Consider the following 17,338-nt stretch of genomic DNA (forward strand, 5'->3'; position numbering starts at 1 on the left):
AGTGTTCCTCTGTATACAGATATCATGATCTGTTTTGCTGTTTTCCTGTGTTGCCAATTAATGTTTTTTCCTTTCTTAAAAAATCATGGTTGCAGGAATGTCATCAAGAACATTTTATACTTCTCCTTCTATTTTTTCCCTCTTGGCCTATTTCTGTATGATCCAAAGAGTAGAATTCCCAAGGTCAGAGTTACTTAATTTGTTAGGTTTTGACTAAGTGCTTACCAGAAATTTGGGGCCAGTTTTCATATTTGTGTGTACCGTGTGTTTTGTATTAAGATCTCTCTGGCATGGCTGAAGAAAAGACTTGCCCAAGTGTGGTGAGTAATCCAGGAGGCTGCAGCGATCTCCAGAATGGCCCAGAGATGAAGCCGCATTCCTACCTCGATGCCATCAGGAGTGGCCTTGATGACTTAGAAGCCAGCAGCTCCTACAGCAGTGAGCAGCAGCTGTGCCCCTACGCGGCTGCTGGGGAGTGCCGATTTGGGGATGCTTGTGTCTACCTGCACGGGGAAGTGTGTGAAATCTGTAGGTTACGAGTGCTGCACCCCTTCGACCCAGAGCAAAGGAAAGCTCATGAGAAGGTAAAATCACAAGCTTTTGCATGAGCTCATTTCAAGAAATTTGAAATGGGCTAAGTGACAAAATTGTTGGTATTCCTGTAAGCCATCTTTCTGCTAATAATACCTGCAGTGTGTACCTGGCATATTTATACTCTATTTTCAAGTCCTTTTTCCTGTTGTCATTTTGACAATTTTTGATTATTTAGAATGAAGGAAAAGGGTAGAGGCATCAGAAGACATGTATGTGTCTCTCTCTTTCTCTCTCTCTTTCTCTTTCTCTCTCTCTCTCTCTCTCTCTCTCACACACACACACACACACACACACACACACACACACACCCTCACCCTCACCCTCACCCTCCCTAGGTTTACATATCCTTGTGGCTGAGATCCAGCCAGGCTGAGTTCTAGAGAATTTAAGAAGCCAAGTATTGGAAGGAACCTTTCAGGTCATTAGGTCCCCAGTGTTCATGGAGGTGCTGCCTCCGCTAGGCTCTGTGCTCGGAATAAAGATGGGGTGAGAGAGATAGAGAGGAGCCTACAGCTATAGTGTTAGAGCTTGTGAGGACGAGCAGGCCATGGTGTGTGAGGGGAAGTCTGCCGCTGTCCATTGTCTCCGCAGGGATGTTCAGGTGAGCACAGAATTAGAGCTTTCCTCTGCACCCAGGTTAGTTAGCCTTTGTCCTATACATACTGGTTAGTCTCCCATCTGTGTCCACCACGAGCTCCCAAGGGCAGAGCCTAGGTCTTCATACTTTTTGCATTGGCTCTCACACTTCATACACAGTGCTTCACACCGGAGGTATTCAGCATCTGCTCACTGAATGAGTACATTCATTAAATAAACTTATTCTCTTGAGAAGCAGTGCTGCTTCCCTCTGATTGTGGACTACCAGCCTGATGTTTGAAGTTAAGGATTATTCAGCACTTCTGGTAATTGGTGTGGTTCAGAGTGGGCAAGGACAGCACCCAGAAGAGCCAGGAGATCATGGCCCCAGGCTTTGTGAACTCTGTGATCCCACACTGGTCCTCTCATCTTTTGGGACCTCCGTGGTCTCAGCTCTAAACTGGGGGTGACCATAACATGCTAGGAAAGCAAGGGGCTGGGCCGGCATTGGTTTGAAGTCTTTTTGTTGTCTGAGAGAGCTTTGTGTCCTCAAGGCAGGGGCCGCCTGGGCTCTGCCTGTGGCTGTCAGAGTGTGCATTCCTTGCTGATCTTGGCTATGGCAGTGTGGCCACAGCCTGCTCCCCAGCAGCCCAGAACCTAATAAGAAGTTTCCCTCCTCTCTCTCCATACTTCAGATCTGCATGTCGACATTCGAACACGAGATGGAAAAGGCCTTTGCCTTCCAAGCAAGTCAGGACAAAGTGTGCAGTATCTGCATGGAAGTGGTCCTTGAGAAGGCGTCTGCTTCTGAGAGGAGGTTCGGGATTCTCTCCAACTGCAATCACACGTACTGCCTGTCCTGCATTCGGCAGTGGAGGTGTGCCAAGCAGTTTGAGAACCCAATCATTAAGTAAGTTCAGCTAGGGGTTCGATTTGGGGCCTTCTGTCCACTTTGCATCCCTCCCTTGTCTTGCACTGCAAAGCAGTGCAAGCCTTGTCTTGCACTGTGAATCCTAGCCCTGACTGCAGGGACCTGGGCATGTCAGGTATCCTTCTTGAGCCCGAGTGCCTTTTCCTTTAAAACACTGGTCACAACCTCACAACTCCTGCCGCCTGCTGCTGGCCTTTAGGGTGTCTGGGGACACTCAGCAAGGATTGGCTGTGTGAGAAGGTGTTAATGGCACTGGCCTATTTGACTCCTCTTTGCCCTTAGGCTGATTACCTGTTCACCTTCGCAAACTCTTTTTTCATATGTAAAATAGGGTTGTTGGAGGATTAAATGGAATAATGCATCTAACACATTTCACGTAGTGTCTGACACGTAGGATGTGCTCAATGGAGCCAACACAGGATCCTTTTCTTCCCCCCAGCTTTATTGAGATTTAACTGACAGAAAACAACATAGGATTTTTCAATTTTGCGGAGGGATGGGGGAAGAACTTAGTCATATTGAAAAGTGTGTTGTGTACTGTTAGAAACTCTTCACAACCGTTTGTCATAATTCTCTCAGACCCAGTGATGATCATTCTCTTTTACAGATAAGAAAACTGGGGTATAGTGATGTCAAGTAACTTGCCTCAAGTCACACATTTGTGTGGTACAATAATAACAGGTTTATTGAAATAAAAGTGTGCGGTTCAGTGGTTTTTAGTATTTTCACGGTTGTACAACCATCACTTCAATCTAGTTTTCGAACATTTTCATCATCCCCAAAAGAAACCTGTGTCTGCATTCCCTGCCCATTTTCCCCCTGCTCCTTCTGTCCTGTGGATTTGCCTGTTGTGGACATTGATTGTAAATGGAGCCTCCGGTACGCGGCCTCTCTCTGTGCAGCACTTTCACTCAGCAGGTTTTCAGAGATCGCCCATTTTGCACATGTGCCGGCGCTTCATTCCTCTTCACGGCCGAATAGCATTGCATTGTGTGGATGTCCACGTTTTGTTTGTTCATCAGTTGACAGGCGTTTGGATGGTTTTTCTCTGGGTTATAATAACTAATGCCTCTATGAGTATTCACACACAAGTTGTTGTGTGGCCGTATGTTTGAATTTCTTTTGGGTAGATACCCAGAAGTGGGATTGCTGGGTCATAGGGTAACTGTTCAGCTTATTGAGGAACTGCCGGGCTGCTCTCCACGGCGGCCACACCACAGATGAGGGCTCCACTTGCTCCCCACCTCATCAACACTTGTTACTGGTTGTATCTTGATTTTATTTATTTATTTTCTTAAGTGTATCTATTTTTGAGAAAGGGAGCATGAGCAGGTAAGGGGCAGAGAGGAGACCGGGAATCCTAAGCAGGCTCTGTGCTGAGCTTGAACTCATGAACCATGAGATCATGACCTGAGCCAAAATCAAGAGTCTGAGCTTAACTGACTGAGCGCCCCAGGTGCCCCTCTGTTTCTGATATTAGCCATCCTCGTGGGTATGAAGTGTGATGTATTATGGTTCTGATTTGCATTTCCCTGATAACTAATGATATTGAGCATCTTTTTCTGTGCTTTTCAGCCATTTTGGAGAAATGCCTACTCAGATCTTTTGCCCATTTTAAAATTGGGTTTTTTGTGTGTTTTTTGTAAAGATTTTATTTTAAGTAATCTCTACACCCAAGGTGGGGCTTGAACTCACAACTGCAAAATCAAGAGTCACATGCTCTACTGACTGAGCCAGCCAGGCATTCCAAAGTGGGTTGTCTTTTTATTGTTGAGAAGAATATGTTTTTAACAGTAAATAAGGTTCTACACCTGAAACTATTACTATACTATATGTTAACTAACTGTAATTTAAATAAACTTGAAAAAAATGTAGTAAATAAGGTTCTTAGATGATTCTGATTGCACTTTTTGGAATTTGGGGTTAGGAAAACACCTGGAGTGGCCATGCATTTGAGCAAGGGGTTTGGTGGTGCAGTGCGCACAGGGTTTGTAATTCATCTGGCCCATACTGATCTGATTCTAATTTCAGGTCTTGTCCAGAATGCCGTGTGATATCAGAGTTTGTAATCCCAAGTGTGTACTGGGTAGAAGATCAGAATAAAAAGAATGAGTTGATCGAAGCTTTCAAACAGGGAATGGGGTAAGTACTTTGAGTTCAGGCATGATGCCTGTGCCTGCCGGGCAAATGCACTATATTTACATACCTTTGAACCCCACAGGTAATAATGTAATTTTTAGATTTTCAGTTTTGAGATATAATTAACAAATAAAATTTTAAAAGATTTAAAGTGTCACGGTGAGTTCACACATATCATGAAAGGATACTCCCATCCAGTTAATTATAATACACCTATCACCCCCCTTTTTTTTTTGCTTCATTTTTGGGTGAAAACATCCACATTCTGCTCTTAGCAAATTTCAGTTTTACAGTGTTATCAACTATAGTCACCATATTTTACAAAAGATACTTATTCATCATATAGCTGAAAGTTTGTACTGTTTTACCAACCTTTCCTTATTTACCCTAACCTTTAGTCCCTGGGAATCACTTTTATACTCTGTGAGTTTGACTGTTTTCATTTGTTTGGGTTTGTTTTAGATTTCACATGTAAGTGATATCAGCATTTGTTTTTCTTTGTCTGGTTGATTTCACTTAGCATAATGCCCTCAAGTTCCATCTGTGTTGTCACAAATGGCAGGATATCCTTCTTTGTTGTGGCTGAATAATATTCCATTTTATGTATATTCCACATCTTCTTTATCTATTTGTTGACAGACACTTGGGTTGTTTCTGTATCTTGGCTGTTGTGAATAATGTTGTAGCAAACACGGAAGTGTAGATATCTCTTCTAACAGGCATGAGGTGATATCTTATTGTGGTTGTGATTTGCATTTCCCTGATGATTAATAATATTGAGCAACTTTCCGTGTGTCTTGAACATTTGTACGTCTTCTTTAGGGAAAACGTCTATTCGGTTCCTCTGCCCATTTTTAAATGGAATGTGGTGGTTGTTTTTTTGCTCTTACATGAGTTCTTTGTAATATTTTCTCCAATTCAGTAGGTTGCCTTTTCATTTTGTTTGGTTTCCTTTGCTGTGCAGAAGCTTTTTAGTTTCATGGAGTCCCACGTGTTTATTTTTGCTTTTGTTGCTTTTGTTTTGGGTGGGCAAATCCACAAAGAACATTTGCTAAATAAGGTGAATGTCAAGGAGCTTACCCCTCTGTTTTCTTCTAGGAGTTGTTATGGTTTCAGGGCTTACATTCAAGTCTTCAGTCAGTTTTGAGCTCTTGTGTATGGTGTAAGATAGTGGTCCAGTTTCCCTGGCATGTTTTATTGAAGAGCTTGTCCTTTCCCCATTGAATATCTCTGGCTCCTTTGTCGTAAATTAATTGACTAGATATGCATAGGCTTATTTCTGGGCCTTCTATTCTGTTTCACTGAACTATGTATCTGTTTTTATGCTAGTACTAAACTGTTTGGATTACTATAGCTTGAAATCAGGAAATATGATGTCTCCAGGTATGTTGTTCTTTCTTAGGATTGCTTTGGCCATTGGGGGTCTTTGGTGGTTCCATACATATTTTGGGGTTGTTTGTCCTATTTCTGTGAAAAGTGCCATTGTAATTTTGATAGGGGTTGTTTTCAATCAGCAAATTGCTTTGGGCAGTGTAAACATTTTAATGGCATTTTTCCAATCCATGAGCATGGGATACTTCCCATTTATTTATGCCTTTGATTTCTTTGTCTTAATAGTTTTTCAAGTGTACAAGTCTGTTTCACCTCCTCTGCTAAATTTAGTCCTAGGTATTTCATTCTTTTTGATGCAGTTGTAAATGGGGTTGTTTTCTTAATTTCACTTTGATAGTTCATTTAGTATATAGAAAGGCAGATGACTTTTTATAGATTTTGCATCCTGCAACTTTACTGTATGAAGTATGAATATAACATTTACATATGTTAGAACCCAGCAAGGTAATATGATTTTTGCATTTGAAAACTCACATTTTTTTTAAGAGAAAAAGTTTATATTTACTCAGATAATTTACTATTTCCAGTGCTCTTTGATTTGGTTTATAATTCTTTCCAGTTGGTATAATTTATCTTCAGCCTCAAGGACTGCTTTTAACGTTTGTTGATGTGCTGGTGATGAATTTTTAGTTTTCTTTTTAGCTGAAATTGCATTTCTGTTCATTAAGGATATTTTCACTGAATATTGGTCTGATCGGTCCTATTTCCATCTTTGTCTCCTTTTGCAGTTAATACAGTTCTGGGTTAACAGTTTATTTTCTTTTTGTACTTTGCAAATATTGTTCTATTATATTCTGGCCTCTAGTTTCTGAGAAGTCAGTGGTCATTCACATTATGTCATTTCTCTAGGGTTGCTTTCAAGATTGTCTCTTTATCTTGGTTTTCAACAGTTTGCTCTTTTGCCTGGGAATGGTTTTCTTCATATTGTACTATGTATTTTTCTCTGAATATGTAGGGTTTCGTCATCCACCAAATTTAGGGAAATTTTGGCCATCAAATTTTTTCCCTGCCCTGTTTCTTCTTCTCCTGGGACTCTTAATTACATGTGATAGACTTTTTGATATTACCCTAATAAGCATTGGGGTCTGTTCATTTCTTTCCAATTTTTTTTTTTAGTATTTATTTATTTTTGAGAAAGAGAACAGAGTACGAGCAGGGGAAGGGTAGAGAGAGAGGGAAACAGAGAGTCCGAAGCAGGCTCCAAGCTGTCAGCATCAAGTCCAACATGGGGCTTGAACTCACGAACCGTGACATCATGACCTGGGTCAAAGTCAGACACTTAACTGAGCCAACCCAGGTGCCCCTTAAGCAACATTTCTAATCTCAGTTCGTTTTGTTTTTAATTTTTTCTTTTAATATTTGTTTATTTTTGAGAGAGAGAGACAGCGTGAGCAGAAGGGACAGATAGAGGGAGACACAGAGTCTGAGACAGGCTCCAGGCTGTGAACTGTCAGCACAGAGCCCGACACGGGGCTCGAACTCACAAACTGTGAGATCATGACCTGGGACGCTTAACCGACTGAGCCACCCAGGTGCCCCAAGTTTGTTTTTTAATCCTTGGTTAAGTTGCTGTGAGCCTGTTGCACTGATGTGTGGGCCAGCCATTTGTGCTGAGTTAACGTATAGTATTGGCATGCTTCTTCTCGTGTACTTTTCTGTGTGGGATTGCTTCCAGTGGATGATTTCCTCTCTTTCTGTTGGTCCTTCAGGCCCAAGAAACTGGATTTGACCCTGAAGGTTTAGACACCCAACATTGGCATGCTTGAGGCTAAAAGCTGTTTTTTCTTTTTTTTTTTTTTTCAGCGTTTTTTTATTTATTTTTGGGACAGAGAGAGACAGAGCATGAACGGGGGAGGGGCAGAGAGAGAGGGAGACACAGAATCGGAAACAGGCTCCAGGCTCCGAGCCATCAGCCCAGAGCCTGACGCGGGGCTTGAACTCACGGACCGCGAGATCGTGACCTGGCTGAAGTCGGACGCTTAACCGACTGCGCCACCCAGGCGCCCCTAAAAGCTGTTTTTTCTAAAAAAAAAAAAAAAAAAAATGAGTCTTGACATTCTGTTCTTCCCGGTGCCTAATTTCTTGAAGGATCCTCCTGCTGCCTTCAGGTCTTTAAAAAAAATTTGTATTGCTAGTTATTTGCAGGAGGGTCAGGTCTGGTAGAAGTGTGCTTGGCTGTACTAAAGAGCGCCGTATGTCACCTTTTTTAATGGTTCCTTCAGATTGCCTGTCACTTGCTTAGTAAAAGCTGGTCATTTTCCTGGTTTACCAGTTTCCGCGCCCCCCCCCCCCACCATGTGTTATATCTCCACCAGAGGGCAGGAGTGGCAAAGGTGGAGGGGCTGGACTATAGAAAGCAGCTGTGCTGGAGTTGGGAAATTCTCATGTTCTTGCTCTTTGGGTTGGTCTTGGCCTTAGTTTCTATTGATGGTGGTGTTTTCATGTGTTCCACACACATTTAATGTGCACCTACTACAGGCCAGGCACCTTCAAGCTAAGCACCAATGGAGGACATCAAGCATAGATTAGTAAAGTAATTTTAATGAAAATTGCAGAAGGGCAATATTATTGCATGTTTTTTGGTGACAAATTCTTAGAGTACCAAGCCACATGTCACAACCGAGAAAGCACGATCCACCTGGGAGCATCAGGGAAAGCAGCATGGGGACCCTGAGCCATGAAGCATGAACAGCTATCTGTGTGTGTAGAGAGGGGAGGACAGAGTGGAATGACAGGGGTACAGAATGATACAAATGTGTCTGGGTAGCAGTGGCCCTGGGATTGAGAGAGGTGTGTAGAAGGATGTGGTAGGACCTACAGGGACAGAGGCTGGAGTGGAATCTCGGGGGGTTGGGGAGGTGCAGAACAAGCGACACACTGTTGGGCACGCTCCTTGGTGGTAATGTGAAGAGGCTGGAACCTGGTGGGAGCGAGGCCAATTAAGAAATGACTGTGGCAGGTAGCAGAGGATAGCACCCCCAGGGGCTTTAGTAGTGTGGGGGCAGAAAGGATGGAGTGATTGGAGGCGTAACAATTGGGAGAGCTGAGAGCAAAGAGGCAGTCAGAGTGCACTGTCCTTGGTGACCAGGTAAGGCTGGGGGAGACAAAAGCACAATATTGGGGGGCAGGACTAGAGAATCACTTTTTGAACTTGAGTGTATTAAAGCCAGTGTCCAGCAGATTGGTGAGAACTCACTGCCTGAGCAGTCATTTGAAGATCTCAGAGCTTCAGGGGTGGAGGCTGTGACAGGTCTGTGCCTGCACCTCTGTACCTCTGCTTGGATCCCCTCCCCAGCCCGTGCTGGGGTCACACCTGGTAGGAGTAGGTGCCCAGGCAAGCACGGCACGCCGTCCTTCACTGGACATTTGTTAGGGGGCTTTCTCTGTGCCGCTCTGAGGTCTCAGAGACCCTCACCACCAGTCTCTGGCATCCTCTTGTCTGAGAAGACAGACAGACACTGGTGTCAAGAGTCTCCCTTCTTTGTTATCAGCCACTGTCACATACCCCACCTGCCCCTGGTAGCAGTAGCCTGCCCTTTCTGTGGTGATCTTGCTTTCTCTTCCCTTCCTCAGGACTCCCAGATGCCCTCTTGCCTTTTTGGGCATCTTCACCCCTTCTTCACCATGGGATCATTTGATTATAAGCCAAATTTCCTGTAAGCAAGAAGAAATACAAATTTTCTGGTGGTTGTGTTTTTCCTGAGGAACAGGTGTTCTTAATGTAGGGATCTGTGGGTAGAATTTGAAGATGGAGGGGGGAAGGGGGATGAACTTTTTGCTGTGTTTTTTAGACCTGTGTATTTCATTTTATCCATTTAAAAAACTTTCCTGAGAAGGGGTCCGTAGAGTTAACATAACACAGAGTTAAGAAGCCCTGCTTTAGATCTAGAGGGTGGGGACCAAGGAAAATTGGAGACCTCTAACTTTGGGCAGCTGCTGAAATTCACTGCTTTTCCTGTGCCTCCTAAGTCAAGGCTCCTGGGGTCACATTGACATCATTGCTGGCTAGGAGGAAGGGAAATTTCCCTGGGTGGTGCTGCTATTGGGACTTTGAGCTGAGGCAAGTAGCCCAGCTTTAGAACCTTGGAGCCCTGACAACCGGCTCAGAGCAGCCATCAGGTTGTCCTCCCCCGAATGCCTGAGTACTGCAAGCTCAAAACAGTGAAGTCCCCTGTGCAAGTTCAATTCTGTGTGAGGCCACATGTCACAATGGCAACACTATCCAACTTGGAAATCAGCATCCTAACCTCACGGAGCCTCAGTTTCCCCACCTATGAAGTAAGGCTCATCTAGCTCTGGCATTGTGGGCAGGGACGGAGGGAAGCCTTGGTTCTTCTGGGGCCCAGGCTCTCCCACAATCCTGTTGACTTTTTCTTTCTGTTTTGCAGGAAAAAAGCTTGTAAATACTTTGAGCAAGGCAAAGGGACCTGCCCATTTGGAAGCAAATGCCTTTACCGCCATGCTTACCCTGATGGGCGGCTGGCAGAGCCTGAGAAACCTCGGAAGCAGCTCAGTTCTGAGGGCACTGTGAGGGTAAGGACTTTGACGTCTCTGTCAAGGACACTTACATGGTGGCATTTCCGGGTACTGGTGCTTTCCCTAATAGCTTTGGTACCAGGGAACGGGGTGAGCAAAAGAAAAACAGCATCTGGCCTTCACGTTACCACTAATAACCACCAGGCATGTTTGCTGGCTCTTTTTGCAGTTCTTTAATTCAGTGCGACTCTGGGATTTCATTGAGAACCGAGAAAGCCGGCATGTCCCCAATACTGAAGACGTTGACATGACAGAGCTTGGGGACCTCTTCATGCACCTGTCTGGAGTGGAGTCGTCAGAACCCTAAGGAGTAGCCAGTTACCCCTGTACCTTGGGCTCTGCCGGCCAAGCCAGGGCGTGCGGAGCTTCCTTCACTGCAGCCTGAGCTGCACCTCTTGGTCTCATCCACTCCATTATTACAGCCGTGGGAGGAGTGAAGGATATAAAATAGCCCAACAAGTATATGGAATCGCTACTTTTATAGTTGATCTCTTTAGTTGCATCTCAAGCTCCTCAGAGGGACCAGCTGATCAGCCAGATGGGAGTTTTGATTGCTTTTAAAAGCAACCTGGCTCCTATCCTTGAGCTTTAGCTCCCTAGAAACAGTCACCGTGCAGATTCGTTTTTCTTAACCAAGTATTCCTCACCCTTATAAAACGATTCCTCTCTAGTCGATTTCCCTAGTGTACTTAGTGTGTAGTCAAAAGTGTTTCTTGAAAAGCTCTGTATAAATCAACAAGTGGGCACCACACACCTTAGCCTAAAACTTGTGTTCTTCAGTGTCCCAAATCAGAGCAGGAGTCCCGTTGCCGTGTGTTCAATAAATTCCCTGTAAGGAGGGGGCTCTTGAAGTAGCAGGCAGTGTGGGGCAGAGGTATGGCCCCTCGTTTTTGGTTGGTGTTGGGGCCACGTGCTCCAGGGAAACACGTCTCCGGCTGTCACCGGTGGGCTTTCCTGGGGCTCTCTTTGGGCTCATGCCCCAAGGGTAGTTTTACTGAGGGTCAACACACACACACATGCTCTTCCGTGTGGCCCCTGCTCAAAGCCACGTGTTCTGTCTGTAAGCCTGGCTTTGATTTGAACTTTTAGTAAGAAGTGAAATGGCACGCAGCAGTTTCTGGTTCTGACTCAGCAGTGGTCCTGAACAGAACAAGTCGTCTGTCATCAGTTGTGACTTTAATTGAAGGAACGTAAGTTTGTGAAATCAGAACAAATTCACCCCAGGCCTGAATTAATCTATTTTTATAAATAGGTATAGATACCAAATATTTTATAAAATGCATTAAAGTGTAGGTAGAAAAAGGTTTACTCTTACCTGAGTTTAGAATGCTTGCTTTTTCCATTTTTTATAGTTAACTCTTTAGTGAAGGGTGACAGCACCAAGACTGAATTAGATTCCTTCGCAGCAGAGGCTCTGGGCCTGTTTCCTGCTGCTTGAGTTCTTGCTCCAGGAGGGATGAACAAATGGGAGAGTTCAAGCTGTAAGCTCAGTATTTAAAAGGAAGAAACAGCCATTAAACCTACATTTAATTTATTTTATTAAAATAACATAATTGAACCATCAGATAACTGTATTTTGTCAGGCGCAATAAAAACAAAATTAAAACCCAAATCATCAAGAAAACCTGTATTCCTGGCTTCCTTGCATACACGTGATGTGACTGAAGAGAAAGGCTGGCCCGGTGGCCCCGCCCCATAGGGGCAGCTCCTGGAAGACAGATTCAGCATGATGGAAGACTGCTCCCTGAGAGGGCGGAGACTGGGAGGGGCAGGCCAAACGCCTCTTCGGAAAACCGTCCCAATGCACTGGAGACCTCCAAGGAAAGGAAGTGCCCCCGAAGTCAAGGTCCATAGTTCCATAGTACCAACGCAGGTTCCTTCAGGCGGCCGTCGTCTCGACAGTCCTGGGCTGTTTGGTGCGTTATGTGCAAAACTACCTGTTTGGCGCCATACCACTAGCTCTGAAGAACGGTCCTTCCGTGACAAGCATTCCACATAGGAGCTGATGCCCCAAATCCACATGTCCACATCAGGGCTGGTTTGTCTGCTACCTTCATTTCCCCTCTGAGTGCTTTTTCTTGCCCTAAAAATACTCATTTAGCCAATAGCTGGGGCCCCAGATCATGTATTGCCAACTGTAGCCACCGGTGCATCTGGAGAAGGCTTGGCTCATGAGCGTGGGGGGGGGGGGGGGGGGGGCAGGGGGTGGAGAGATGCAGGGAGGGAGCAGGACAAACCAGCATTGCAAATGGCTTCCCTCTCCCAGGGCCAGAAAGGATAGAAAAGAAGGCAACATGAAGTTAAGGCCCTGTGAGTAGTCTAGAAGGTCCTTAGCAGCAGCTTCTCTGAAAATGAGCTCTCTGCCTCCATCAAAAGGGAGGAGAAAGGTGGTGCCTGCTGACTTCCCTTCCTCCCCTGGTGGCCTGAGTGCAGGTGCAAAGTCAGCTAGAAGACAGGCAGTCTAGGGGATGTGGTCAACGTGCAGGCGTTGATATCCTCAGTGTGGGCCGCCCGGTGCAGGGATGGCTCAGAAGCACTCCGGTTGATTTTCGGCAGAGAGTGTTGGAGAAGCTCGATGGAAGACAGGATCTAAAATGAAGCAGTGTCATTAGGTGGGTTTGGTGTCACAGCAGAAGCAGCAGCAGCAGCTCTCAGTGAGGAGTCCAAACACAGGCCCTTGTCCCCACCCCACCTGCAGCATCTGGTGCAGAACACGAGCCCTGTCCTATAGAAAACCCACACCTCCCTCCTCATTTCTGTCAGGAATTTCTGCTGGGATCCGTTCCCACCCCTTGAGCTGAGTCTTACCTGGGGAAAAAGAGGCCTCTCTTCCTTAACCTTCTTCACACAGTCAGCTACAAGCCTCTTCATTGCTTTGGGGCAGTTCTTATATAGCTTACTGAGGTCTGGGGAGGCATATCCTCGGCCCACCATGAAGATGATCTAAGAGGAAGGAAACCGTTGAGGGACTGGGTGGAGGCACAACAGAGACAGCAACTTCTGAACCTCCTGCTCACACTGGCAGGAGGCCCAGGGCCTTCCACAGCTGAATCTGGATCTGCAGCAGCCAGCAACAGTGCACGTACCTGGTCGCGGTTATTGATGTGGGAGTAAGGAAGCTCCCCTGTCATGAGCTCATAGAGCACAATGCCGTAGGAGTAGACATCAGACTGGAAGCTGAATGGGTTATTATCCTGCATTCGGATCACCTCGGGGGCCTACAGGGACAAAATGCATTCATTCATCACCATGTGGGCCCCACAGACATCCAGGTGCCAGGCTGTCCCTTCCCCTGGATATAAGACAGTCCTTTCCTCAGTTCTGCACCTCTTCCCCACTCGGGCTCACACAAGCTCGGGAAGCCTAGTCTCTGGTACCCAGCACCGATGCCTCAGTATGGTTCTGGATCGCTAGCTTCCAGAAAACCCAAATTTGCCTCAGGCTGTCTGACGTCACTGAAGGCCTCACTGAGGTATCTAGACTTCCAGGAAAATGTCGAGAAATGTAAGTTTACACACAGACCTCCGGGGTACCCCTTCCACCTGCACTCTGCTAGAGGGAGCCTCGCCTCCTCACCATCCACAGGACAGAGCCAGTGGGTTGTTCGACCTGCTGAGAACCGCTCCAGCGCGACTTTACTGTTGCCAAACCAAAATCTCCAATTTTCACCGTCAGGCCTTCATGGAGAAATATATCTCAATGCTTGTTAAGGACTCTGGTTTCAAAAGAACGGTCAAGTTAATTTTAAACCACTTCCCAAAGGTCTGAAGAGCAGACCATCTCTCTGCTCTGCGCCCCGCCCCTCCCCTCCCCTCTGACTGCCCCAGCCTCCTTTGCACTGATTTGCTTGGATTTCTACAGTTTTAAAAAGTGCTTCCAAACTGCCTTTCTTCCATGAGGCATGTAGCAGTTGCTCAGGGCGGCAGATTATTTGGCTCCAGCCAAAAATCAGGCTATTTCCCCCTGCTGCTTCTCCCCATTTACACATCTAGGTGCCAGGTCCCTGGCCTTCTGATCTTCCCATATAACAAGGGAATCTTAAACCCGAAGATTTCTCAGAGAACAGGCTGCCATCTGCAGCTTCTTACCAGAAGCCAAGTGTGATGGCTTACATTGGTTTCTGCCTGCTGTGTGCCCTCAAATGACAAACGTGTGAATAACAATTCAGCATTCACTAAGCACTGAATGCTGTCCAAAGAAATCTCTCACTAGAATAGGTACCACTTGGTGACTTCACATCAGGACCAAACTCCCCTCATTTCTGGGTAAAGAGGTCAGGCACAAGGTGACTTGTGATCTGCCAGTGCCCAGTAATATATACCACCATCAAATCTGTGGTGTCTGCTTTCATGGCATAACGTATCACTCCCAAAAACCCACCGTTAAAAGGTATCTCATAGGGGCGCTTGGGTGGCTCAGTCAGTTAAACGTCTGACTTTGGCTCAGGTCATGATCTCACGGTTCGTGAGCTCGAGTCCCATGTCAGGCTCTGTGCTGACAGCTCAGAGCCTGGAGCCTGCTTCGGATCCTGTGTCTCCCTCTCTCTCTGCCCCTTCCCTGCTTGTGTTCTCTTTCAGTCTCTCAAAAATGAATGTTAAAAAAAAAGTATCTCATGCCTCAGACATGTGGCCCAAATAGGCCATGTCCCATAATCCAACTCAACACAACTGTAGTGCCTCTCACTGGCCAAGAAGCAGAGCAAGGCTGTAACGCTACACACTCCTCTCCAAGACACAGGCTGCAGGTGGGAGGCAGATGTATAAAGGTTACGTTTCCTGCCCCACAGCATGAAAACTCTCCAGTCTTTATTCCCCTTCTATAAAAACATACTAAGTGTCAGAAAGAGGAAGGGCTGGTTCCAACAGTGAGTGACCTAGTGAGCGCTTTGACAATCTTGCAACATCTGGCCTTCAGCTCCCTTCTGACCAGACACACATGGTCCACACGCTAGAGATGAACATGACAGACAAAAGCCCGGTTCCTCCAAGCTAAATTTAGTAACAAACAGCATAATAAAACTTGCAAGCATAACCCAAACACCTATCTCCTGTGGAAAACTTTCCAAAATCACTTTTACTGAGATAAGCTTTAAAAAGTTTCTCTTCGGTTTTTCTAAATTTAGAAATGAAATAACCATCAAAGGATACTGTTGGATTTCATGTCTCTGTGGATGATATTCTTTGCATGCAAATAGCTGTAAAGGGAAAAAATCTATTAAAACCAGTTATCTAAGAGACATAGGTAGAAAGCAGCTTCACATGACAGCTAGGAAGGAAGCCACCTGGCCACCTGATGCCCAACGAGGGCTACATGCAGGAACTGGTGGTGTGCGGATGCAGGCCAGGCCACATTGCGTGTTACCCGGAGGTGAGGTCATAGCACAAATGGGACGACTCTTTAAGCATCAGTTCTACTCAAAAAGTAATTCTGACAACCTGAATGTCCATCAACTAATGAATGCATAAATGAAACATGGCCCACCCGTACAAACGCAGTCTTATTTGGCTACAGAAAGAATAAAGTGATACGTGCTACAATGTGGATGAACCCCTCAAAACTGTTAGGCTAAGTCGAGTCAGACACAAAAGACCTCATTTTCTATCTTGACGATTGTTCTAAAATTACACATTCAGTCTACACAACTCTGAATGTACTAAAAAACCACTGAGCTGTACACATTTAAAGGGTGAATTTTATAATCTGTGGATTATATCTATAATTTTTTTCTAAAAGGTAATTCTATTTCTTAATTCCGTATGGATTTTAAAAAGCAGAACATGAGATTTTACATGGCACCTGCAAGCGCCGCTTTAGCTTACGCCTCCAGACATGTAGTGCTATGAGTTCTCACTCTCCCACTAAGGGATAAATTAGAGGAAAAGTGTGACACACACACACACACACACACACACACACACACACACACACACCACACGCCACAACCCCCTTTGACAGAGAGATGTGTTCAAGCGGAGATTCAAACAGGTAGTGTTTCATGGAGGCACAAGGGAGGACTTTTCAGCCTTCCCTAAAAGGAAAATAAATTATCCAAAAACATCCGCTCAGACCCTCGTGTGCAACAAGCGCGCTGCGCATGGGCCACACCTGAGACTGCACACTTGTAGAGGGCAGTGCACGGCTGTCTGGGCAGAAGGTACTGAGCCCACACTACTGAGCTCTTGGGGGGTCTGGGTGAATTCTCAGGGAAGTGGTTTCAACCTGAATCTGAGCCTCTAGGGGAGCAGCCTCAACTCAGACGAAGAACCTGGAGCTCTCATTCCTTCAGCCCACACCAGAGGCTGACTTTCAGCCGTGCAACATCACAGAAATCATGTAGGAGACTTGGCTTTTTGCTAACCCAGGTTCCGATTCAGGGCAGGTTGATACCTGGACCCCCGACTTTCTAGTCAACAAGCCATCTACTCACTCCATTCCCTGAGCAGTCTGGCGGGCGATGTCAATCAACTGGAACATCTGGAACTTAGTCTCCTGGACATGCAGGTGTTTGTAGAGGCTGCTGCCCTCGCACCACTGGGTCACAATTGCCAGGTTGTCCTTTGTCATGTAGCCCATGAAGAGCAGGATGTTCACGTGCCGTGTTTTGCTGGAGGAGGGAGGAGAAAAAAGCCTCTGAATTCTCTGAATCTTCTGTTGCTGCAGAACAGAGAGATGTACTCTGCTTTCCCACCGACACTGGATCCTGAGTGTCCTCAATGCTACCGTGCTTACAATCTGGGTGGTTGGCAAAGCACACACAAGCCTGCTGATAATTGAGTTGGGGTTGTGACAAAGGACCCCTCAGTGCTAGCCTTCAGAGAGAGGACATTCTCATTGTACATGATTCCTCCCACAGGGGGTCACACGGAACCCTCGTCTGGGGAATCCATCATTATTCACCTTATTCCTATAGGTCTAAACAATGACTCAAAGGTTTTGAAGTCCAAAAGAAAGCAAATTGGCTATAAAGAGTTCTTGGAAATAAACGTGAAAACAGAACCTATTTCTCACTATCTCAAACCGGAACCCAGAGAAGAACCTGGGCTACTGTGTGTGGTGTGCCCAGAGACCTGAAGCAGTAGAGGGGGGTATTATGCTCATCAAAGAGAGCTCTTCTAAAGGTCTGACAACCCCGTAAGCTGGAAGGAAACCTCCCATGCATTCCCTTTCACT

General features: G+C 45.8%; 2 protein-coding genes across 6 annotated transcripts in view; one reads left to right on the top strand and one right to left on the bottom strand.

Moving 5' to 3' along the window:
• Positions 1-11,780, top strand: part of MKRN2 (makorin ring finger protein 2) — a 27,859-nt gene extending 16,079 nt beyond the window's left edge. The window contains exons 4-8 of the mRNA XM_003982501.6: positions 280-584; positions 1,866-2,080; positions 4,133-4,243; positions 10,021-10,165; positions 10,338-11,780. Of these exons, the coding sequence (XP_003982550.1) occupies positions 280-584; positions 1,866-2,080; positions 4,133-4,243; positions 10,021-10,165; positions 10,338-10,475 (914 nt within the window). The 3' untranslated portion in view covers positions 10,476-11,780. The remainder of the gene's footprint in view (positions 1-279; positions 585-1,865; positions 2,081-4,132; positions 4,244-10,020; positions 10,166-10,337) is intronic.
• Positions 11,690-17,338, bottom strand: part of RAF1 (Raf-1 proto-oncogene, serine/threonine kinase) — an 83,769-nt gene continuing 78,120 nt past the window's right edge. For all 5 annotated transcript variants that reach the window (XM_003982500.5, XM_006928993.4, XM_045051973.1 and 2 more), the window contains 6 exons: positions 16,596-16,772; positions 15,316-15,362; positions 13,745-13,863; positions 13,255-13,386; positions 12,977-13,111; positions 11,690-12,757 (listed from right to left, as the gene is read on the bottom strand). In XM_003982500.5, coding sequence (XP_003982549.1) covers positions 12,614-12,757; positions 12,977-13,111; positions 13,255-13,386; positions 13,745-13,863; positions 15,316-15,362; positions 16,596-16,772 — 754 coding nt within the window. In that variant the 3' untranslated portion in view covers positions 11,690-12,613. The remainder of the gene's footprint in view (positions 12,758-12,976; positions 13,112-13,254; positions 13,387-13,744; positions 13,864-15,315; positions 15,363-16,595; positions 16,773-17,338) is intronic.

This window comes from Felis catus, chromosome A2, assembly GCF_018350175.1.
Source record: "Felis catus isolate Fca126 chromosome A2, F.catus_Fca126_mat1.0, whole genome shotgun sequence".
NCBI lineage: Eukaryota > Metazoa > Chordata > Mammalia > Carnivora > Felidae > Felis > Felis catus.